Source organism: Anopheles funestus, chromosome 2RL (genome assembly GCF_943734845.2).
Source record: "Anopheles funestus chromosome 2RL, idAnoFuneDA-416_04, whole genome shotgun sequence".
Taxonomy (NCBI): Eukaryota; Metazoa; Arthropoda; class Insecta; order Diptera; family Culicidae; genus Anopheles; species Anopheles funestus.
Window position 1 is genome coordinate 83,663,452 of NC_064598.1, and position 25,985 is coordinate 83,689,436.

Consider the following 25,985-nt stretch of genomic DNA (forward strand, 5'->3'; position numbering starts at 1 on the left):
TAGCCAAATCACTGCCGATGATTGTCAACGTACGCATTTTATGTTGCAAGCTGAAGTGACGTTTGAATAAAACATTCGCCCCACTTGGAGGAGGGTAGGGACACCTGGGTGTCGTTAGGGAAGGTGCGTCTCGAGTGCTTTCGATTATCGATTTTGATGCACAATGAACATCCACAAGAGAGTGTACGATTTACTGAACTCTGGACTGAGTCCGTACAGAGTGATAAATGTGCATAATGTTGTGGAGAAGTTCGTTAGAAATCGAAGATCACTTTAAGTTGAATAATTTTCAGTACCTACTTATTTATTATTGAATATTGATCATAGAAATTGTTGTGCACTCGCGAATTTCACACCAATTTCAAGCACTCCGATCGAATTTAACAAAGGATTGTTAGACATCAGGATACAATTTCCGTCTGTCTGTCAAATACCAGGAATAGTTCAATAAACAACAGTTCAATAAAAAAATTAAGGATTGTTTGACATCAGGATAGAATTTCATTCTGTCTATCAAATACCGGGAATAGTTAAATAAACCGTCGACTAAATGTTCAATTTGACAAAACATTGTACGGACTCTAAACCTAATCCAAGAATTTACTAGTTCAGTTTAGAGACGAGAAGGAAGTCAAAGTTGAATATAATCGGTGAAATTTATTGAGTTTTTGGCAAAAAGCGCCGACAATTTGGGAAGGATATTCAATTCTATTGGAATGAGTCGAGCATACGCTCTTTTCATGATAAATTTAGTATGTAAAACATTACGAAGCGTTTCGTGAGATACTCTGAAGTCTTGTGACATTTCCTTTAAACTCCAGTGACGGTATACAAACTCCTTGAGCAACAAATTAATGCAAATCCATAAAGATTTCTTGAGCTTTTGTAAACTTTCCATATTTCCATATCCGTTGAAAACATATTCTTCTTCTTCTTCATGGCTTGACAGCATCTAAGATCATGCCGGCTATTTCTGGGATACTTAGTAATCAGTTAGTCGGTCCAGTCGGACAGTCCTTCTGTCGTGTAGAACCGGCGCTGTATATCATAGTTTAACATTTCTAAATAAAAATTCCTAATAATTCCTATCGTGAATCGCCAAAGACTTCTTGACTTATCAATATTATTGAATGTCAGATGATGTACGTTGGTGTTGGACAGAGTCCATACAGAAAAAATATTTCCCTTTTCAAAATGAACAATTTCTGATACTTTCTGGACTTAATGTATATCTGATATTGTTATTGGAGTCAATCGTTGGCGATACTTGGACTGACGGTAGAAGAAAACGAATCAAGCTGTTACAACACGTTAATTTACTATAACAGACCGCCGTAACTTTACCAATTTATTAATCAGTTATCCCAAAACTCCTCTAGTTACCCTTTTATGACCATGTTAACATAGATCAAAAAGACTTCACGCGATTGATTGTCTGGTGTCATTCTAATATCTAAACTTCCTGATTTCGGGCAATAAAGAACACTTCTTTTGACGACTCTTCAGTACACCCAAAAAACCGTTTCTAATTACACCAAATTTATTCCCAAACACTTCAACAGCAGCTGTGTTTTGCAACGGAAACCAAATGACCTATATTACGTGTGCTTGCGCCTACATGCGGTAATTAATTAACCGATCCTGACGGTGTCGGTGTCTGTGCGTGTGTTTGTGTGATAATTAAAAAAAACCTCCAACAAAGTGTGTGACCGCACGTGTAACCGCGCAGCGGCAAAGAAAGTGACAAAACCAAAGCGGAAGTGCAAACACCCTGTTTAACGTGATCGAATCATGCTGAAGGACCTCATCGCCGCCGAAACGGTGGCGCCTGAAAAATGTGCCGGATGTGGCATTTCCATTCGTGACCGGTAAGCAGCAAGTAAACTGAATTTTTGTTTTGTTTTTGCTCTCTCTCTCTCTCGCTTTACCTTCAACCTATTGACTGGAAATTCTTTTTCGAAATAAAATTTCAAAAATTCCAGATACTACCTCCTAGTGGCGGACCGTGCCTGGCACAACCAATGTTTACGGTGCTGCAAATGTCTACACAACCTCGAAGCGGAACTGAGCTGCTACTCACGTGAAGGAAACATTTACTGCAAGGACGATTACTATAGGTACGATGGGGCCATTTTTATTTGCAATTGAAGATGCACCGCGCAAAAGATGCTCATTATGTGGCGAAATATTTTAACCACCAGCAGGAATAAGGAAAGCAAACGAACACAGTTTGTGACAGTGGTTCCGTTTTTTTTTTGTTCTTTCTTTGCCGCGAACCACTTCTTAACTTAACGGACGCATTTTCATGCACCATTTGCACGCGCCTTGCAATTAACGGTAATTACCACATCGCGCGGTCCGCGGTTGGTCAGCGATGCAGGCGAATTTTTATCAAACAGTTTAAAGTAATGGGATTGTTTGCTGCTTTTCGGTGGAAACAAAAACGTATTAAACAAAAAAAAGGGGAGAAACAGTTTTACGACACACAGCAAGTGGAGTTGAACTTAATTTGAAACAGTAATTAGGACAAAATGGTACATTTTGTTCTTTAAGACCACGGGGAGTAACGGTCGAAGGAAAAAAGTGTTCCCAAATTTTGCCCTTAAAGAGCTGTTCCACTCGTGCCTAATGGAAAGGTTGGAGAATTTAAGCTATTCTTGTTTTGTTTTGCTAAAATTCCATAAGTTTTTAATTTTATTTTATATTCTATTACTTATTTATTAAATCTTACTTCTTATGAAGCTTCAAAATAAGATCATAATTTATTTGCTTTGAATGAAACATGAATTCACAGAATATAAGACATTGTTAATGTGAAATTCAACTGTACAATAGGGGAGAATAATTTCTGTATAAAGATCAAACAATTACTTCGTATTTCTGGACGAAGACATCCTTTTTTTCAGTTTCGAGTTCCGCACACATCCATCATAAAGTTCAATTAACTATGCCTATATTCATGCCCGCCGGGGCCACCTCCATTCAATCACAACATTTGTTGCTATCGTAAACCAAACTTATCGTAACTTTTTCTTGTTGTTCGCTTTGAAAAGAAATCCTTTGCCGTTGCTTGTGTCAGTGGAATGAAGATGTTGTTTGGATGAAATAAGAAAAAAAACTAATGAGAAGATTCAAGAGTAGCAAAGAAATGAAACCGTTACAATAATGAAAGTAAAATATGCTTTTACCTGTCGTCCTGTTTTGCTTTCCCCTTCTTTTTTACATCTCGTTTTTGCTGTTTTTTTGTGTGTGTGCTCCTTTTGTCCATCATCAAGCTCAATTCAATCAGTTTTCTTTACCCAACCGAAACGCCAAACCAACTCTTGTTGGCAAACGATTCACCCAACTGCAGACAGAGTTCCCTCCACCCCCCCCAAAAAAAAGGGAAGCGTCCCAGGCTGAATCCATAGAATGCAAATAGCTGTTTGCGTAATGCGGCAGGGATAATGGTGGAAGTGGTGAATACTTCGGAGTACAAATAAATCCGAAAAGAAAATGGAATACCGTGGCTTCATCGTTCGTTCGTTTGCGTTTCATTCTTTCCCGGAGCTACATAAACGCACCCAAAACCCGAAGGCTGGTGAAGTGGACAGAGGACGGCGATGGGAAATATATTATGTGCATATCTTATTTGTTGTTTGGCTTGTCGCGACAGCCACCGTACAGTAATACTCACTGCCTCTTACCGGATCTTACATCGCATCCGAGCCCGGTCCCGAACAACCAAGGATGTGAAAGATTCTTCAAGTTTTGAGTGTATTAAACAAGGGAAAAAAGGAAGTAAAGAGTATGCAAAAAAGAAAAGTTCACCAGGCAAACAATTTACTTCGCATTTTCTTAGTTGTTTTCCTCTCTTTTGCCGTCCATCACACTTGACAACGTGTGTCTTGGTTTGTTGAACCGCGTTTTTGTTTGTGCTGTTGCGTCTAAAGATATCTTTTGGTGTGAGCAATAAAATCCTTCCATTAGGTAATAGGTCACATACAAAAAAAACACCTTTATTTGATGAACTCGTTTTCCACTCCGTAAAACACAATCAAACGTTTATTTGGATTTCTTCAAAAAAAAAATAAGTAATGCATTCAGATACTTTCTATTACATATTTTAATATAAAAATATAATATAAATGTAGCATTTTTTTGCATACTTCAAATTTATATCTTCACACGAACAACCGTATTCAAATAACCAATCTGTAAAAGTGTGCTCAACAACAGCATGGAGACGCCTGGTGGTCCAACCACATACCACACAGGAAGACTCTCTCTCACACACTCTCTGCTCCCGGGTGTCTTTGGCGTCAATTTGCATGCATGAGTTCCTTCGGCATCAGCATCGCGTGAGGATATCGTAGGCGGGTTTTCTGGTAACGATTTGCACCTTCGCAACGATACGATACGCCATCCATTTTTCCGGTGGGCGGTTGATTCATGCCCAACCATTACAGCACCTCCCGTGGTGGGAAGGTTGGGGCTGAACCATCATCGCAATCTTTCATCAGTCCTTCAAACTGTACGACTAACCAAAGCTAGCCCGATTCCGTGCTGCATCGGGCAAAGTACATCATCATCCACCGAAACAGCCACAAGGCGACGGCCACTAGCATCCGGTCGGGGGCTACACGAACGCAAACCAACGGCTGCCAGGACGACAGCGCAAGATGTGTGACCCAGATACAAGGGTGGTACGTGACAAATGAGAGAAAAACGCAAACAGCGATTGCGGACTTTGGTTGAATGCTAACACGGGCCGGGAAAAGCATGGTGGCCTGGTGGTCATCCCATGCTTCACATCCCATTGCATGCAAACGGTTGATAGTTTTGCAGTTGAAGTTACCCGGCATTCACACTCCGGAGGTCTACGGGCAGAGATGAGCCACGAATGATATCCACGAACAGAAGGCGAATGCATGACTGAATATTAATCCGGTGGTTCTGTTCGCAAAACACGGTAGGCAATTGTTTCCGTTTGCGAAACCAGCCTATGATTATCGCACAAAACCACCACGACAGTTGCTGGCTGAACTGGTTAAGGCCGAGTGGCTTAAGCCACCCATACAGACGGATGGCCACCATGCTCTTAAAACCCCCCAGCCCCACGGGTCCAAAAAAACCGGGTGGTTGCACGTGCTCTGCCGGTTGTTACCGTGCCGTCGCGTTCGCGGAAGCGTCGGGATTACCATAAAATTGCACTCGAAAGGTTCTTTTGTGTCGGTGACGATACTCGGTCGGTGACGATTTGCCAGCAAAAGCGGTATGGCGGGATTCCAGGACGGTGCCGTAGTGCGAACCACGTACGCGTACGCGGATCGTCGGAACGCGCAATCGGATGCGTGGCTGCGTGCGCACCATGGCCATTTAAATCATTCGTGGAATAGTTGCCGTTACTCACGCAATGTGCGAGCGTAAGAAATTCGAGCAGTGATCGCATGTGATCACATGGGAAAGGGAGATCGAGTGCTTAGTGGGGCTGAGGTAAAGCTACTAAGAACGATACACTTGATCCATTTGGAATACTTTTGCTGCAACGAGTTACAATATTTTAAGTTAATTTTTCTGATTATTTTATTTCGTTCGTACCTTGTTGTAGCAAGCAACTAAAATTATTGAAAGAAAATATATATTAAGTGTGTTAAAAAATTGATTTCAATTAAAAAAAGATTGAAAAGAAAAACCTTTACATAAAAAAATATGTAATTGTTTAGTTGAATAGTCATATCTATACACCAATGAGGAAAAAATTAAAAAAAAAAACATTGTAAAAGAGACAAGAAATAAATATTTCAAATAATATTTTTATAAATCCTCCCTGATTAATCCCTTCCTGATTAATATACGAGTGATTTAATATTTACCTTTATAAGCCAAAAAAGGCTGCATATTGGATATGAAATATTTTCGCGAGAAAATCACGAGGAAATACACTTTAATGTGTGTTGTTGGAAAAACTCAAATTTGTTTCATTTTATTCGCCTTTAATTGAAGGTTCGAGGAGTTGTACTTTGCGCTATTGACTATATCCACTTGTTTAATAAATCAATTGGTTTTTAAGTTTATTTTTTGTTTTTGTAATTTAATGTATTGTTGATATACTGATTTACAGTTATTTTAAGATGTTTAATGTAATTATAATAAAGTATCTATAAGAGTACCTTTTTAAATGAATTTTCTTTATTTACGTAAGTTAAGGTGTTTTCAAATTCATATTTCAAGTTCAAAGTAAGAAGTACATTGCAAGACTACAAGGCAATTGAAAAACTTTAAATTTATAATGGAAATCATTAAAAATGATTCCAATGTATGGTCAATACAAAATACAAACCCTGTTAAAATAATAAAAATATAAAAATGTTCAAGAAATACAAATATTTTAAAATTTAAAAAAATCTTTAACTTTCCACCAAAACCTCACGAAATAAAGTTTTGTAAAACATTCGAATACGTTTACACATGCTTTTTCGCATTTTGTTGCCTCCTCTTATTTTTATCCTCCACCAGCATCAACTATTCGGTGACCATCGCGGGACGACGACGAACGACAGTCATGTTTCACGATCGATTTTACGCCACCAACGTGCCATCATCACCAACTACCGCCAACCGGTTTTTGCACACGGTACATCGATCGACAAAAACTGATTCTCGTAACCGTATAAATTTGGAAAACAATAAAATAAAATTGTTAAAAAATTCATACCAGCCACCGTGCGGCTCTGTTCGCACACTGGAAACTCAGGCCAAGGATGTCAAACCTTTCGCATCACAAAACCACCCCACCGTACGATTTGGGGCGCTGAAGAAACAGATGGAGTTTGGCGTGGAACGACGACAGCGTTCGGGCAACGAAAAGGGACTCCCAACGGGATGTTACAGCGAGGCAGCACAATTCCATTCAATCCGATACCGGTAAAATGTTACTTCGCTCGCGGTGGTTTGAAGGTATCCGCGAAAGGATACAACCTGGGGAAAGGAAAAAGAAGATGCCACTTTATTCGTTGGCATGACATTTTTGGATTTCTGTTTTTTGTTCTCCCTCTGTGTGTGTGTTTTTTGAATGAGTTTCAATGTTTTACTGGAGTTGCAGTAGAGGAGGAAAAGTTAGCAGACGAACAACAACAAAAAATCGTCCTTTGCCTCGGATCCGGATTGCAATCGCGACAAAACGTTTTTCATTGCCGTTGCTCGTTCGCTTCCTCCAAAGCTGCCTTCCGTAAGCATGAATAGCAGCCAGCAGTCATCCTTTCCTCTGTCTGTCTTCTGATACGGTTTGACCCGAGTTGGCACCGTTTGTGCCCGCACTTGTAGGCTCAACCCCGTCGGTTCGGATCGGAAGTGATTGTTGGAAGAAACAACATGAATACTACGGGCTCCGTGCTTTTTCCGCCCGGCGGAGAATACTTTAGTCTTCATCAAGAAGGAAGAAAGACCAACCATTCGGGTTGCATCCGAACGCATTCGGATACCGTTTCGCTCGGTTAGCTGAGACAGAAGCATGGCCTGCCACAGTGTCCACATGGCTAAGGTGACATCTTCGCAACCATGTAGATCATGTGCGCGGTTGGTGTGTGTCTGTGCGGTGGTTCGCGAAACGATCGTTTGTGTCCAAAAAAGGAAAACTCTCCTGATCGTGCAGTCGCACCCGTGCGAAGCCATTTGCACCGGTCCGATCGTACCCATTGTTTGCAAAACAAGTCGTTCCCGAAACGGGGCTCAAGGAACGACCAAGAATGTCGATTGCGGCATCGACATGCACGTAAAACACACGGTGGCACGACAACCGACACAGTGTCGGGGGTAGCGAGAATGTGAGGAAAAGGAAGCTGCACCAGCGTGTTACGAATACAATGGCGAAAATTTCGCGGAAATCTGAATTGTCCTTCCCTCTTTGGGATGGACCCTCCCCCCTTTTACCGGCCGCACCCCAAAAGCATATCAGCTGGAAAACCGGGTCCAACCAACAGAGATATTCGACAACGCGACAGGCATCGGAGCTCGTTTTTTTTTGTTCATTGGTTTTGTTTCTCCCGTTTGACGTTTTACCTTGGAATCGATTGAATGGACATGCATGATTTATCGGGAATTTTGTAGCAAGTTGGAAACGGGATAAATGGTTTGGTGCTTTTTTCATATTAGTGTACGTTTGGTTGGTTTTTTTGCCTTCCAAAACAAGGGAAATAAAAACATTCAACGAAAAAGCCTTTTCGATTCAACATGGCGGAGGTCACGTTCATGTTTTCAAGCAAAAGACATCTTGAGTGTGTCTGTGTGTCGTTTGATTTTTTGCTACTTCCCTTATTGAATTCGATCGATCGAGTTTCGTTTTTGGTTGGGAGTCGATTTCCTCAGGGATACATGAATCATTCGATTCGAACCACCATTTCCTTCACTCGTTCCCTTTTTTGGTCGGATAGAGAACGTTGACTGGAATGTTGGGCTTTTTGGCTTCCGGAAGTGGCCAGTGACCAGTAGCCTCTAGATGACTGTACAGAGCACTAGCGGTGAGTTTGTCGGTGGTCGTGGTCATAAATGTTTCAACACTTTCAACCGGTTCGATTCCATTTAGGGAAATGTGTACAGTAACGCTTATATCTTACAGAAGAAATCGCGCTTCTGTTGCTCATCCGGGAAAGTCCATGATAAACTGTGACCCAAAACTTATGGAATTCATGATGTGTGCAAAATGTTCCGGATTAAACTTTTAAGAATTGTCGATACAGCAATTCTTATACAGGGACTTACTATCTACATATCCATCTAGATAAGAATCTTCTTCAAAAATCTTTTAAGAAGAACTGATAAAATCGGCATCGTCCTCAAGCTAAAACATTCAGAATTCTAATACAAATCCTAGACGATATTGATATCCTCAGGATGTATCGAAAATGGTGGTAAATCAGCTAGAAACAAGCAATCTATCTGATCAAGGGATTAGACCAAAAGAATCGACGAACTGGATTGTCCGGTTCAAATATTATAACATTCATCAGTACACCAGAACTTCGTCGATAATTTCGTCGATTATGGCAGATATTAATACAGGTACTGGAACTTTGAATATGTGTTCCAAAGACACGAAACAATCGTTGAACTACAGATACAATTTCGTCAATTATCTAAGATACTCATGGAAGTACTGGAACTTTGAATATTGGGACGTCGCAACTTCTTCACTGATTAAATAAATTTATTATTTATTCAAAAGACTCGAAACAAGCACCAGGATAAACGCTTGCTTACTAAAAACATACTATGTGACCTGTTACAGTAATAGCAATTCTAACCAACCATTATCCATCTTCAATTTCCCCTCATTGTAGGCATTTCTCAGTCCGAAGATGTGCTCGGTGTGGCAACGGGATCAGCGCCTCGGATCTAGTAATGCGGGCAAAGGATCTCATCTTTCACGTCAATTGCTTCTCCTGTCTCGTTTGTGGACAATTGCTGCGCGGCGGTGATACCGCTGGGATTCGCGACGGTCGTGTATTTTGCGGCGATCATTACGAGTCCGAAGTGTTAAGGTGAGTATGGACGGAAATTGTACGATCGTGTTTGGTGCATGTGCTAGTTAAGAAAAATGATGATCTTGCTGTAGAGTTAATCGAAACCCTTTCAATCTCACTTTCTTTTCTATCTATTTCTGATTTTTTTGTGTCTCATTTCTTTATCTCCCCCATGCTCTCTAATCTCAACTGTTGCGCTTAAACTTTTCTGAAACTTTTTCTTTAATTTCCCTATTCAATTTAACCCCAATCACCACATAAAACTCGCAACAAAAATTTAAAAAAACCACAATAAAAAATATGATCGATCGACTCGCAAAATACAACCCTCAACTCCCAACACGCGTGTCGTCCAAACTATGTACACGAAAACAATGGACAAATGGCGGCCTCCCGAAACGCTAATGTAATGTACCTTGCTTCACACATTGCCACTGCAACCAACACGAACACCAACCAGTGAACCCGAAACCATTTCACCGCAGTTTTTCCCCGTAACGACGGCCGGCGGTATGGTGGTACAGTCGTCACAGAAAGGACGACCCAGGAAGCGAAAACTCGCCACCCCGCAACCACCGGGACTGCTAGACCCTATCGGTGGTACGGCGCAGCATCCCACCACCAACTGCCCGTCGCTCCAGTCGACGCCAACGCAACCGCAAGCACCTCAACTGCAGACACAACAAACGACACCACCACAGCCGCTCGAGGCACTCGATGCTGGTACGCCTCTACGTTTAGGTAAGTCAATCCCCTCACCCCAAAAAACCCGGTGCCAACCCCCAATGTACCTAAGTTCCACGACGTGTACGCGTATGCTCACGTTTTTCGCCCACCTCACCGGTTGCCGCACTCGATTCGCTTACTCTTATCAAACGTAACCTTCAGCCGTTGTGGTCCGTGCTTTCGTACAGATTCGTACCACATCCCACGGGGGTCAGATTTCGTCACCATCGGGACGAACATTGTTTACCCTTTGCTGTGCGTGAGCAAGCGAGTGCCGTTGTTGCTGTCACGCTCAAGTGGCTCTGTTTTAATAAAAGGATGTTTTTCTTTATTCCTTTCATGCATGTTTATATGTTGCTAAAATACGGGCAGCATGATTGCGCACCATCTTGAAGAGTGCCTGTGTACAAGAGTGCCACAACACTTACGTGACTTTTTGGCAGATAAGTTGCGCGCGATAAAGTGGAACTGAACGAGATTTTATGCGATTCATTGCGGTTTTTGGGGTTGAGGCTCAACAGTACCTCGAATGTATGGGAGAATGTCTGCATGGGACTTGGGATGCCTGCATGAGAGTCAAACATGTTGTGTGTCAAACAATTTTAAATTTTATCTGTTTTAATTTTTATACAAATTGCCCGCTGTTTGTGTACTCCAATCAATCCGTGGAGCGTCATTCATGCAGGTGAAATTCTAGGGATATCCTTGGAAACTGCATTGTCCAATAATGTAAGACTATGTATTTAGGAAAAAAGGTTTAGAGAAAGAGAGAGAGAGAGAGAGAGAGAGAAAGAGAGAGATAGTTTTTAGCTTAAATGGCAAAGTTGCTGCCCTTTCTGGATTCTGTTCAAGTTGAACTGGAATATAGCGAGGAAAGCTATAGAATGCCTTCCACTTCTGCAAGTTTAAACCGATTTATGTTCCAAGCTTTTCCAAATGATGTACTGCAAAATTTGTAAAAAATATGTTAAATAGTAAGACTTTTACCAAGAGACGCAAAAAGTTAAAAGGATTCTAGTTTAACTTGAACAGAATCCAGTAATGGCTTCAACGTTTAAAAAATAGTTTGACACACCTGCACCCAAGGACTTCCACAAGACGATCTGTTCGTCTCCACAAGACTGTCGTGTCGTTCGTGTCCATTTTTCAATGAGCTTCCGATTGTTTCCTTCTTCTACCTTTCCCCCCAGACCATCATATACGTGCCCCGAAAGTCGAGTAGAACGTGTCATTTTTGGTTCTGCCAGCGAAGATGAATCACATTTCGCTTCGGCTTGCGGCCACTCTGGAGCCATTTTTTCTCAACAGCAAACCGTTTTTTTGCTCGAGGCCAGCTTCTAGGTGGCCCACGAGTTCACTTTAACAGGAAAAATCGTAACCCACCCCACCCGGTCCCATAAGCGGTCCCGGTGGAATTGCTTTGGAGTAGCCACCCGCGTAGTACGGTCATATATCTACGAGGTGGCGCCAATCCTCCTGGGAGGCAATCAACGCACGGTTTATTGCAGTGGGGCTTTGCCGAGGTTGCCAGTTTTCTTTGGCATTTCAATCACGTGTCAATCCCCAAGCTCATATCCGGAGCTCAACCGCCCATCGCTGTGCGCCAAACATGGACACATGTTGGTTGGCTTACGAGGAGATTCCACTTTTTCTCCACTGTGTCCGTGCGTTGTCTAGGTGAAGACGATTTCTACAAACTACCGGATGTTGCATGCACCAGGTTACAGGCTATTTGGTAGAGCAATTACAACAACAAAAAGACGCCAGCAACAAAAGCACATTTTACGTTGTCTCGGCTACAAAGCAGAATCTTCCCTCGGGGAAAACCGTTTTGGTGTGTATGAGTGCGTGTTCGGTGTATTATCAAGCGCTAAATATACGGCCCGAGGCGTGATGGTTTCCGGCAATCAGGGGACGCGGTCCGGCTGGAATAGTTCACCCTCAGGGCAACACATCCTTTTGCGGACGGATGACCATTGGCGATCCTTTGGGGATGATCGGAAAGTTAAGTTGTAAGGTAACGCGCTAAGCAGATTCCACGATGGTACGCCGTGCGGTTTCTCTCTATTTGATGCCTTGCTTGGGCATGCAACGATTGGTTTTGAGTACAAGGACCTTTGGCCGTTGTAAAAAAAAGAAGTTCAAAAAAAAGGTCATGCAATGAAATTTTACTGCAGTTTCATCTAAAAGCAAATGAGATATTAAATTCAAACTATAACAAAATTAATGAAAGATTCAAAGGTTCAAATATGGAAGAATTTAAGAATTTAAAATTATGAAAAGTAAAAGAAAATTTTATCAAAAATAGAACAAAATATAATTGTTTCATTGAAGCTCATATTTTTAATGTAATTTTTTGATCATTTTATTGTAAAAATATGAACATTGTTTTTTAGCAATAAACAAGATTTTTGTTTTGTTCATTTTATTACAAAAATGATCATTTTAATATTGGATCTCGTCAGACACATTATGGAGAGGTAACGGACATGTATGATGTTGTTTTGCTTTAAATGTTCAGATTATTTTTTTCTATATTGTAACGGTGTAAACAAATTTTATCTATATTTATTAAGAAATTATATTTATTTTAAGCTTCCTTTAAAAGGGGTTTTCCTTACTAACCATTTCTTACTTTTACTTTCTATGAGTAATCAGCTCCTGTACTAATGTATCAATTTTCACAGGATTTTTTTGGTGAAAAATATATACTTTCTTCACAATGTTATTCAACACATTCTCAAATGACTTTTGAGGAAAAATCTGTTAGGTAATAAGCCTTTAAACAATAACAATTATGATCTTTTACATATGAACATAATTAAATAATTTCCACCTAACTAAATACTGGTTAATCATACGCTGATTATTGTGAAACATAAAATTTAACTACAACCGAGTTAAACCCACGCTGCATTAATGTGATGATCACTTTAAAACGAATAAAAATTCAGCTCCATTTGTATGTCCTTAAACAACGCATCTGATTTACATGACTAATTAGTTTGTTTTGCACTGTTCGTTGCGCGAATGAAAATCGATAGTGTTGAGTAATTGACTTAATATCGGCTCGTCGCCATCACCGGATGTTTCGCTGGCTGCAGCTTCGGAGTTCCAAACCCGATTGCTGCCCAGTGCCCCGACACGCTCGTATCAGTAGCAAATGGCCAATTATGAGTACCCTCTGGGTCATGAACCGAAGCCCCCCAGAAGGAGTCCGCTTCCTTGCGCTTTCCAAATTATTTCTGCTACCTATCGGATGTTAGTGCCAGTGCCAGTTCGTTAGCATTTTGCTTCAAGCGCAAGCTTTTTGCCGTAGCGCTGTGGATGTTGTTCGCGTGCCCAGCACCTTTCAGGGTGCTCCATCAGCTCCAGTGCACGATCCGAGTGCATGTCAGAAAACGGAACACAACACAAGCTCGGGAAGGATGCCCTTTTTGCAAAAGAAAGGCGAAAGAAAACAAAAACACCGAGCGGAACTTTCCGGTGGGAGAAGAAAGAGTTTGCAGAAAGCAAACAACTCCGAACCCGACCGAGCGGTGGAACAACGGAGTGGTTTCATCATTAAATTAAAATAAATCACTCATACTTCCTATTATGCTAATGATTCGTGTATATTCATTCCGGTCATAATTAGCTACGGAGTGCTTTCGGTGCGCCTCCGGGATGCAATTTTTGTTATGCAAAAAACGAACTCAAATAGACGGGGAGGAAGCACCCATGCACAATTTCGACACCACATATATCAAATCACCGACCAGGCGCCCTTTTTTTTGCGATGCTAATGGAGAGGTTGATCGGGATTTATAAAAAACCCAAAACAACAAAACATTATCAAAATACCATTCACTAGAATGAAGAGAACGTGTACTGGTGGCGGGAAAATATTGGCATTGGTATAATGGCAAAAAATCAAGCGAGAAACCGGTAGCGCAAAACTGAACGAAACCTCGGGCAAGCTTTCCTGGAAGTAGCAAAACGGTTTTGCTGAATGTGAATATTGGGTAGCATAGTTTTGCAAAGGCCCTATATCTCCACTGGGGCCCCCCTCGACCTGATGAGACTTATTGGTGGGATGTTTTTGGGCGTCCCACGACCGGGTGGGCGGCCTGGGCACGATCCTCTCTTCGCGTCGGTCGTGAAATCATCATCATCAGGGTAAATGGGGAGATCGTGCTAAAATTATGACCGGGGTCGAGCACGATGGTACAACTTCATTAAAAGGAAATAAATAAATATGAGCTCGTACCGATCCTCATCTCGACGACGTTCTGTGAGTGGATGGATGAAGACGTGATCCAGGGAAACGTCGTGTGGGTGTTATTAAATTTTCCCTTTATGCTGTGGATGCATTAGGTGTATGGAAAATTCAGGAAAATATCAAATTTAATATTATTGTTCACAATATTAGCATGAAAATGGCCAATGTGTTTGAGTTTAATGAGTTTAATTTTGAGTGATTTAAAAACAAATGTTTTTAGTAAAAGCCATCAATGGAACATTTGCAAATGAAAATTAAAAATAAGCATATTTTAACAGCTTACCCATGAGTAAAAACGAAAAATTATGCATGCTTGCAAATCATTAAAAGGAAAGGAGAATAAAAAAACACTATTCCCGTCATAAAACCGACACCCTTTTCGGTCATAACGAACTCCGGTTGGGTGGAATTTTGATGCAAAGATTATTTAACTAGGTAGCACACATCATTATTTTGCATTTTGCAGACTGGTAGAAGACCTTTTTTTCCCTTCATACCTTCCTATACATTTGCACTTAACTAGGTACAGTAATAAGCCACTTCCAAGTGCCCCTCCCATTTGCAATGATGCATTTGCATGCTACTGATGCATGTTGTGCATATTCTGCTCCAAAAACAAAACAAAAAAACACGTTTACATGAAAAGCGCCTAATCACTTCGAACCTTAAGGAAGATAAAGAAAAAATCCCCACGGAGGTAAAAGGCAAACCACCAACCGAGAGAAATCACCACACAAACGGTGGGAGAACAAAAGTATAAAACAAAAAAAAAATTGGTTTAAAAAAATGATCATCTTCGTTGCCGATTCCAAGAACTTTATACTGAGCTTCGCTAAACGGTTTTTGAACCACCGAATGGTACCGAATGCTTCCACCATAGTGAGAAACCCTCTAATTCCGTACGCTAAACAAGCACCCAGAACTCGGTGGCCGAGATGCAATCGCGCGCGGGGGGAGCAATTTTTTTCTCCTCTGTTAACAGAGCCAGCGTGCAGCATAACAAACGCTAATTTTCGATAAATATGACCACGCCAGCATAAACCCCGGACAAACACAGGGGAGCACAAAACAACAAAACAACCAGAGAGGTGGACGTAAAAAACATGCCGCTGCAGCCAATCAATGCAAATCTACGAGGTGCAGTTTTGCCACCCCCGTAAAACGCCATGCTGCAGTGCTATAATGGCACTGCAAACCGGCCTGAAGTTATAGCATCTCGTTTCTTATGGTGGAGATTGTTCGTTTACCGGCCGTTTTCTGAGAATATTGAACGAATGAAATGGAATTAAAAAATAGTTTTTTTATCTACCCTTTTAGAGTGTAAGTAAGAAAGAGAGAAAGAGAGAGAGCTTAAAAAGCTACCCTTAAAGAAGGGAAAATCGTTCGTCTTGCGCTCTCTGTTTTCTTGCTTGCATATGCATCGTAATGTGCACAAGTTAAACTTCACTCAAGATGCACAATGCAACATATTTGTATGTAAAGTATGTTTGCTTCAATACCTCCACCGCCCCTTTTTCCCATTTCCTCCTCGCCATCAAAATTTGAACCATTTTCTAGAACGAAACAATAGATATGTTAGTGGGGGGAAACCGATTTTTCTCGTCAAACCGATGGTGAAAAGCGAGCAACAATTAAAACAAACTTGCAAATAAACAAAACCCACCACAAGAGAAAGCACTGGGCTATAAAAGGCGTAAGGGAAGAGGAGAATAAAAGGGGGTGATTTGCACATCCACCCTCCCCCCCGGGAGTGGGCAAAAGCCTCCCAATCAAACAAAACAGACCGCCGCTGTGCGGTCTGTCAATGCGGTCGTAAATTTTTGCATTTTCCGCGCAAATCAGCAATTATTTAGCAGCATGCCAGTTCAGCTGCCACCCCCCGTTGCACCATTACCATCCCAGTTTGAGGTTTAGTTGTCGGAAAGTATGTTAAACACATGCTCCGGTCGTGAAGGGAACGAGTGACAGCGTGGAAATAAATCGTTTTGTTGTCTCGCGCCTTGCATTTCCGCGCCGAACTGCATACGGGCGAACATTACAAAAGTTGGGTTGGCGGAACACGGAGACGGAGCAGTGGAGTGTGGCTTTTCACTTTAACCGTAGCGAAGATGTAGTGGGTGACGAAGTACGAGTTGTTGGAAAATTAGTCGTACGAGCGAAAAATTTACGTTCCGGGTTCCGCAAAACGTACACAGAAAGGGTAGCCGATTTATAAGCGATCGTATGTAAACGTGATGGTGATCATAATTTTTACCATACTTGTTTTCTTTTCTACCACTCCCACAAACAGAACTGCTGCACAAGGAGCTGAGCGTGAACAGTTTGGATCTGTCCACGTACGACGGTAGCCAGTCGCCCGGATCGGGCGGTGCACTAACGCCGAACTGTCGCACGAAGCGAATGCGTACCTCGTTCAAGCATCATCAGCTGCGCACGATGAAGTCGTACTTTGCCATCAATCAGAACCCGGACGCGAAGGACCTGAAGCAGTTGGCGCAGAAGACGGGCCTATCGAAGCGTGTGCTGCAGGTGAGTTCTCTTTTATAGGTTTAAGTGAAATAATCCTTTTTTTATTAACATTTACTCTCGGATCAACATCGAGACATCAACACGAGAGGTCCTTAGGTTACTAAAGAAATCTTGATTTTTTTTAACCTTTGGAGATCGTGTGCTACAATTCTTATGATGTCCAGACTTCGTTCTAATCTCCAAAGTCCTTCAATTACACGATTTGAACCTTCTTCTATGGGATTGCGTGAAGTAAAAGACTGCAAGACACTTTTTCTGTGACACAGATAGAAATATATGAAGATCCTTTGGTACTTCGATTCGTGACCGTTTAGGGAGTTCATAATGAGAATCCTTAGATGTTTGAAGTTTTGGATAGAATATTGCACTACACACTCCACTGAACACAGAAAATCCTAAAAATCCTGGAGAATGATGGACAAGACCTTTTGACAGGAAAGGCCTCGCTATCCCTGAGAAGACTAAGATCAGATCCCGACAGTATCCTATATTTAGTCACTTATAGCTGTTACCCAATTCTTTTATCATGCTTACTCATTTGTTGCTCTTTCTACATAATTTCTCTCAACCAGGTTTGGTTTCAAAATGCACGCGCGAAATGGCGCCGAAACGTGATGCGCCAGGATGTGGGAATGGGCAATCCAGGTCAAACGTTGGGCGGCCTACCATCGATCGGTGCCGTCACGCTTCACCACCACAGTGCCAATGGGCCGAACGGGCCGAACGATCCGGGCAGCATCGGCGACCTTTCCTCGACGCAGGTCCTCGAGGAGATGCACAACATGACGTTCGCCGAGCTGTACTGACACAATCTGATGATCAAGAACATGATCCTGTCGAATGTGATAAAGCTGTCGCGCAATCAATCACCCGCCGGTTCCTCAAGCCATGCGGTGGTTGAGGATGCCGCTGAGAATGTCCACTTGCAACCGCAACTAGAACACCACACACGGGGCGAAGATCGTATGGGACTGCTCGATGACGATGGGCCCTTGCTGGATGAAATGACGCTCGAAGCTTCCGCTTCCGACGGTGGTTGGACGCCTATGGGTTGTCTGGATGGCGCAAGTTGTACTTCTTTGCTGGACGAAGCATAAAAGCGGCAAAAGACAAATGCCAATTGTAATTAGTAGAGGTGTTATGTTAGGATAGTAGCGAATTCTCTAAAACCTCACCAGACGTCATACACGACCACTCGTCTTTAACATCGCCTTGGCCTGGGTTGTCGCCTCGTTAACAACACCAAATGGGTCACGAAGAATGGTAATTTTGTAGCCACATGCGTCAAGTAAGTGGTTTACTGTTTGCTTTTTACCTTTCCTCGCTAATTGGTCCCTTCGGATGCGATACCGGCATTCGAGCTACTTCACCACATCGTCCTCATCGTCCTCATCATCATCGTTATTATCGTCAGTTTCACACCAGCGTTGCAACAGAAAAAAATATGCATTTTCGCGCGATAACGAGCAAAGCGGGACAGTAGGGAAAAACAGTGTAATTCAAATTGCAAACGATGCATCGGACCGTTTGGTACAAGTGTGTGCAAAAACGTTGAAGGTAGATGGGTGTGTTTTTGAGCGTGCCATACACCCATCACCAAACCCAATTTCCGGCCATTTCATAATGAAAAGTAAACTTTCCAAACTGCACTTTTCTGCATTCCAACCACACCAACCCTTTGTTTCCCGCTGTTAAAGAACTAAACGGTTTCCATGCTACCGCACTCAACCAACTGGTCCGGATGATGGTGAAGTGTTAAATATGTTCTGCACTTTGCACCTCCTGCTTTGCCCGACCTTATAATCATAGTCCGCTGTACCGTCAGTGCTTGTAATTAATTAATACGATAAACCAACAAACGATTAGTGCGAGCGAAAGTGTGAATATGCAGGCAAGTTGCTCGTAGTGGCAATAAGGGCATCGTCATTTGAGGGTAGAAAGGGGAAACGATTGTGCGAACTCAACAACAACACTGTGCAAAACAAAATGGCCTCCCTGTGGGTGGCCACCGCACCGGATGTGCTCCTTCCCTTCCAGTGCGAATGTAAAATGGTAATTGATTTAATAGTAGGTTTTTCGGGCAAAGCGTAGAACAAACACGTGTACACAATGTTTCATTACTGTTTGTACACATTCCCGACCCAATGACGGTCAGAGTTGGGAACGATGGAAGCAACGATGGAAGGGTGGAGATGTTAATTGGAAAATGTGCTACCGAACGACAGAACACTATTCTTTTCGATTAAATTAAATTGGGTGCAAAACGGCACTAAACGGGCCATCATCAAGCTGGATACCTCAAGAAGAGGAGGATCTTTTTTTTAAAGAAAAAGAAAACACTCGCAACGGTACATCTTTTAATGGCAATGTTCAACACTGTCATCATTCGCGCGTCTAGTCGCATCAAACGAAAGACTTCTACGCGCGCGCAAACAACGAACGCGAATATAATTTTGCGAACCCTTGGTGAATGCTTTTTCTCGTCCCCACCAATGTTTCCGTTTGTTGTTGGTTTTTTTTGAATTCAGCAAGTTTTGTGCTGTGCCATGAAGTTTATGTTTAATCGATCGAGCGTAACACCGAAACTTAATGATCGTTTGTTACCGGTTGACAAATGTGAACGATCGCAGTCCCATCGGGTACAAATTAGTGGTACAAATTAATTTGCCATGCAAAAAAAAGAAACGACACACAACACACTTCATTCGCCCTAGTTCGTGTAGCAATATGTAAGTTCATTTTCGAGCTCGATTGTTTCTTGGTGCCGTCCCCAAGGTGGTGGTCGGCAAATGTAGAAGGTGCACCAATTACAATAAGTTCCCTACAGCATAACAGCAACTGTTCTTATGCCCGTACGAACCTTAGTGCATTCTCCATCCCGGAGGAGGGGTTAATTATTTTGCTTCGATGCCACCCTTCACCCCAAAAAAGGGTCCCCAAGCGCGCACACAAACACAAACACAGCGGGACGCGAATGACACTGTGTAGCGTTAATGAACTGGTACACGGTTTGCACTTCCACAGCTGATGAACTTTACTTTTCTCGGTTTTTTTTCTGCTGTGTGATTTGAAAAGTGTATTAATGATATTCATTACAGCACCAGGCGTACCGGTTGATCGTCGCGACTCAAAACAAAACACCCAAACATGATCGTTTCCCCTTTTGGTCTGACCCGGCGGTGCAACCAGATACAAATCTTATTATCCAATTAAAGACCAATTATCGGCAAGCCAAACGGCAAAAAGGGGAAAAAGGAGACATTGCACACGACAAACGAACAAAGTGTGAATAATGTCGTCCCGGTTTGGATTGAGATGCAAAATCACGGTGACAGCGACGGTAACCCCGGTTTGTACCGCGTAGGTAAGTGTGCGGAATGCTACACGGAAGGCTTCACACTATCGTGCACCGTGACAGGTGCAGTCGAAGCCAAAGTAAGTAGCGCTTTCTTCGTGCCTTTACTTTTCGCATTAAAGACAAACGAGCAGCAGCGGCATGATTAATGATCGTACTAGAAGTCTTGGGGACACGATTAGACAGACACTAAGTGTGGATGGAGATACATTAACGGACAGTTTAATTTTATCGGAATGCTTTAATACACATCTGGTCACTTAAAAGGGCAATAGATTTATTTATAAGTGCAATAGAGTGCATTGTTACGAGTGTTAAAATTACATCTTAACAAACTGATCTTTAATGTCATGTTTTCTTCCTAAATTATGCAACAAACTCTCGAGATATAATTCAATGTTAAACAGATGCATTACTATGCGCAAAATCAATGTCATCATATTCCATAACGATGACAATTATCGTTAATTGCACATCACATCGGGTATTTGTTACAAAGAAGCAACAAAAACACATTTAAGCACCTATAATTTCATGTAAATTCTTCCCCATCCTCCATTTTGAATACCCCGAATACCCTTTTGCCATCCTTCCTGGGAAGCTGACTTCATGTCAAACAAATGCAATCCATTGCATTAACATTTTTCGAATAAAATACGCAAATTATAGCTTGTTAATGGGAATTCACCAACTGCAACGCATTCCCTGTTAGGTACAACCAAAGAAGCTGCAACATGGTTAAATCGTATGCCCCGGGGAACCTGTTCCCCGAGTTACAGAACCGTTTGCGAATAGTTTACCAAATAGCCGACACCGATAAAATGGCTTACTTTATGTTGAAGCATACTGAACGTTTAATTCGTGTCCATCGTGGACAGTAGCGGATCTAACGGTGGGCGGAGTAGGCGGTCGCCTAGGGCCCCGGCGTTTGGAGGGGCCCTGAAAGACGACAGAGCATTTCATACGTAACGGAACCCGAGCAGAAGCACCCCCCCCCCCCCCCCCCCCCGCTCATCTACTACTCATCGAACTCGAACACCAGAGGCCCCTTTAAAACCACGAACGAACGATTTCCAAGGAATCATATGCACAGCCGAGGCCCCAGCGCTGTGAATGGGTTGTTCTTCCTTGAAAACCATATGCACAGGGTTGCGAGTGTTTTTTGGCTAACGGTCACTGAGCACCCCCCCCCCCCGTCTTCATCGTTTGCGGAGTTGTAGGGGCCCCGAGCACGTACAGTAGGGGCCTCCAAAAATGACTCCCCCCCCCCGGTCAGCACTTTTGAAAACAGTTTTGAAAACAGTTGTTTTTTTTTCAAAATTCAGTTTCACGACAGTTCGACTATACTTTTTTGGGCCCCAATTACCATTCCGCCTAGGGCCTCCGACAAGCTTGATCCGCCACTGATCGTGGAGATTCTTCGTATCCACGCTTTATCCGGATCGGGATGGATGCGATCGTGCGCGATCCCGTAGACATGCGTCACCGTTAATCAGTCGCAAAGGGCTTGTCGCACGTACGGACACGCGTCTCGGTTGGAATCTGAATCTGTTCTGTGTGTGTGTGTTTGTGTTGGATGATGATCTTCAGTCAGGATGGCACGCAACACGGGTTGCGTATAATTACTACCCTTAAGGAGTGTACAGAATGTACCCCGCCGAGAGTTGGTGGTGTTTGAGTCAGAAAACGGTACGTGATGGTGCCATACTGTCGGAGTACCCAGGCGTGTTTGGAGATGCGATGGAATAGTGGCTGGTGGAGAGCGTTGACGAGATGTAATAAACCAAATACAAAAGAGAAATGTAAAACAAAACCATGTAGAGCGCTGTAGATACGAGACGGAAAGATATGCTATAGAAAAACCTCAGAGGAAAGTTGATAACAAGCTAGTAACATTTTGTAGTATTATCAGGTATTATGCGTAGTATTTAGTGTGAATATTGATGTGATTGTAGCACAAACAGTAAAAGGACAAAAACACGAAACAATTGAGAAGAGCGAAATGAAATCAAAAGTAGAATGTAGTGGAGTTGAATAGGGTGTGTTGGATAATGTGCTGTGTTTCTACTGACAAGAACCACAAGCATTTTTCCAACAAGAACCGGAACGAACTGTAGAGCTGTGTACATTGTAGTAGAAGAATAAAGTAACAAGTCTTAAAACAAAAACAAAAATCACCCACAACACTTAACACCATTGTTTCGTATTTCTTGATAAGAGTTGATCCTCATCTGCAGAATTTTTCTGCTTTTTTGGTTCGCAGTAAATGCATCCAACAAATATGCAACGTGCTGCTGCATTTTCCCAGTTGAAAAAAAAGATGCCACCAGCACGATAAGCGAAGGTGCAGAACTGTGTTTATGTTGTACAAATATTTCCCCGAAAATCAACCAAACTTCACTCCCAACTGTTACCGTTATCGTGGTACATAAATCGAACATCATGCAGCAAAAAGGAAGCGACCTAATATCCTGCTCTGCCATGGGTTTTTGTGTTTGTTTTGGTGGCTAAATATCCACATCCAGGACGAGATCAGCAGCAAACCTTAGCAAAGCAACTGTCGAGGATCGTGGCCAGAATCGTGGTAAAAATTCAATATGGAATTTGCATCCAATTAAGGAATACTTTACTTCTACCGGGTGCCCGGGATTTCGGGCACCATTTCCACCACAGGAATTGATTCCTGGTAGGGCGATCATCCGCCACCGATTGGGCAATTCCGAGTTCGTGTTCCCGTCACAACTTCGGAAGCGGATCGGATATGTGCGAGGATTTGTGAGCCACGACCAAAAACGGTCAGGCTGTCGTGAAGTTTTGCACCAACCGCACCGAGATGAGTCTGGTTTGCTAAAAGAAAAAAAAACAATAGAGAATTATTGTGCACGAGGTCAGCGACAGAAGCGCACCAGTCGAAGTAGCGCTTCCGTTCCTGTTGAATGCAATGAAGCTGATAAAAGTTCCGTAAGAAAAGAAAGAACATTTCGATCGTGTCGAAACAATTCTTTCTTTTCTTTTTTTTCGCTTACAATGATCACGTCCTTTTACGTTGTTTTGTTTACGTTCGCACCACCTACGCCGGAGCGCAACATTGGAAAATGCTTTAAAACCATCGCGATGAACACTGAGCACACTACAAAAGAATAAAAATAGACTTATAAAATCGAGTCGAAAGAAACATTCTACAAAGTTAGCATCAAAAAATAAGAATAAAAAAGAAACAACCAAAAAGCATCACAAACCGAAAGAGAAAACACAAAAGGTGGAGAACAAAATATGAAAGAGAACAAATGAAGATTACACACGGATTCTGTGGAGGAACTTTGTCTGTTCGCAAAGTTTCGCTATGGAGAAGTTACAATCCTTTTTGTTTTTACTTTCTTCTATCGTTGTATTCTTCAAACCTCTTTGTTCTTTGTGGTATCGGGAAATGTTTCGTTCCTTTTTCTTAGTTTGTTTTGTTTTATTTTGATCGTTTATTCTGCTTCTGCAAAAATGCGTTTGTTTTGTTTTAACCGTTGATTTGTTACACACTTTCGTTTCGGCTTTGTTTTAATACTATTCTGTGGTTTTTTTTCTTCTTCTCATGCAGCTTTTATGCAGTTTCATTTTGTTGTTATATGCTGCATCCCTTTTGCTTCTCTCGGTAAGCGTTCCATTATTTACATAATTGCCAAACAATCTAAAACGCGAACGTTTATGTATGGAAAGCAAGCAAAAATCAAAATATGAAAAGGAGGGGAATTGAAAAAAAAAACACACGAAAGAAAACATTCAAAATGGAGACTTGTACGATACATGAAGGCAGATATTATTATTTAGAAGCGAGTTTTTGTTGCTGTAAATTTAACTAAAATATATTATTATTTTAAAATAACACTCAAAATAATTTCACCAAGCAAAAGCACTTTTCGATCAACCCAACATAAGTGGATTATCAGCGAGCAAATGGGGGAACATGCATTTCGAAAATCTGTCGAAAAAATCACTACCGAACAAAGCAAAACCAGACCAATTAGCGAAATACCGAATAATTCAATTTCACGTATTTTTTTTTTTCATCAAAATCTAGCCCCAGATTGCGGGACAGAAGGGCGATCAAAACGTACTGTAAAATAACAGCACTACAACTATAGAACAAAACCCGTTTCAGAACGAATGCATTTCGGAACTACTCTGCATGGTATGTTGCAGACGGCGACGACACACGATCGATCGAAAAGACAACAAAACGCACACAAAGCAGATCACTTTCTGGTCGGAAACGGTCCAACAGGATGATCTTTTTTTCACCTTGGCGAGTCAAAAAACGCACGCAAACCGTTGTGACTCGGTCCCTAATCGGAAGGATATCATCCCTCACCGGCAGCAAACCGAACGGAAGCCCAAAATTATGACAAATTATGGCGACCTGATTTGACGCAATTAAGGCATTCCGGGAAGCCCGTTTTGGAAATGGATATTTGGCCCGTTACAGCACAAAATAAGAAGCGCGGTTGGATTTTCTACACAACGAAAAATAAAAAAACACAAAGTTCTTAACGGCGCAGTGCGTTCCATTGCGTCCCATTTACGGTTCCATCATGCCGTCCGTGAGCTACATTAAGTTGTACATTGACAGTATTTAAAATGTAACAAATTTGATTACTTCCTTTTCAGGTGGGCTGGTGGTGGTGGTGCATTTTTCATTGTACCGACTCGGGACAAAAATTAATAAGTGGTCGAATCATTTTCTTTTTTTTCCATTTCCCATCCACGTTCCAGGGATTTTCCCCGTTTTTTTTTTGGTCTTCTGCTACATAAATCACCGAAGACTCGTGGCAATTTTGAGAAACTCCTTTTCACCAAGCGGTTCCGCGTCACATGGTCGCGATGCGGCATGCCGACTAGTGATGGGAAAAGTTCCAAAAAAAAAAAGGAACGGTTTGAAAACGTTCACTCCAGGAAAGGAGCGGAATCACTCCAACAGGTTTTTGGACCTGGTCCTACAAAAAAAATTTATGAGCCTGGATATGTGCTGACCGGGGGGGGGGGGGGGGGGGGGGGGGGTTCCGGTGGAGCGGGGGGGAGTAATATTGCTTTCGGACGTTGTCAAGAAATATAATATAATATACCGTTTAAGTTGTTTTACATGGAACATTCATTCTTAATTCCTTCACTTTTAATTCCTTTTGAAACATTATTCCTTTGCTTGTATCGACAACTCGGTGATCTGTGCTTGTTAATATATGAAAATCGTGAACGAACGAAACGAGAATTAATTTTTACTAACAAACTACATTTTTGCAAAACTCTTACCTACCATAATTGTAATTCAGAAAAATCAATTCTTCAATTTTTTTGGATTTTAATCTATTTCTACGCTCGGTGGAAATTTGCCCTGTTTTAGAGAAAATTCTCTCACATGGAACGGATGTAGCTGGAACACACAACCGTTTCAGCATGAGATTATATAAGTTGGGATAAAATATTTTATTTTGCTTCCACCAGTTAAGAGGATCACCATTTCTAGTAACATAAATATCTTTCATAAAATTTTCTACCTCTCGGGTTACACTGGCTCCAGGATGCAACGTTGTTTCCCTATTGCTTAATTTTGAGTCGTAATTGGCCCACA

At 42.0% G+C, this 25,985-nt stretch overlaps 1 protein-coding gene across 1 annotated transcript; it reads left to right on the plus strand.

Moving 5' to 3' along the window:
• The first annotated feature begins 1,155 nt into the window (after positions 1-1,155).
• On the plus strand, positions 1,156-20,842 carry LOC125764522 (LIM/homeobox protein Lhx2-like). The gene is made up of 6 exons (XM_049428867.1): positions 1,156-1,868; positions 1,983-2,117; positions 9,318-9,518; positions 9,961-10,241; positions 16,778-17,016; positions 17,589-20,842. Exons 1-6 carry the CDS (start codon positions 1,792-1,794, stop codon positions 17,820-17,822), a joined length of 1,167 nt encoding a protein of 388 aa, XP_049284824.1. The 5' UTR covers positions 1,156-1,791; the 3' UTR covers positions 17,823-20,842.
• The last annotated feature ends 5,143 nt before the right edge of the window (positions 20,843-25,985 follow it).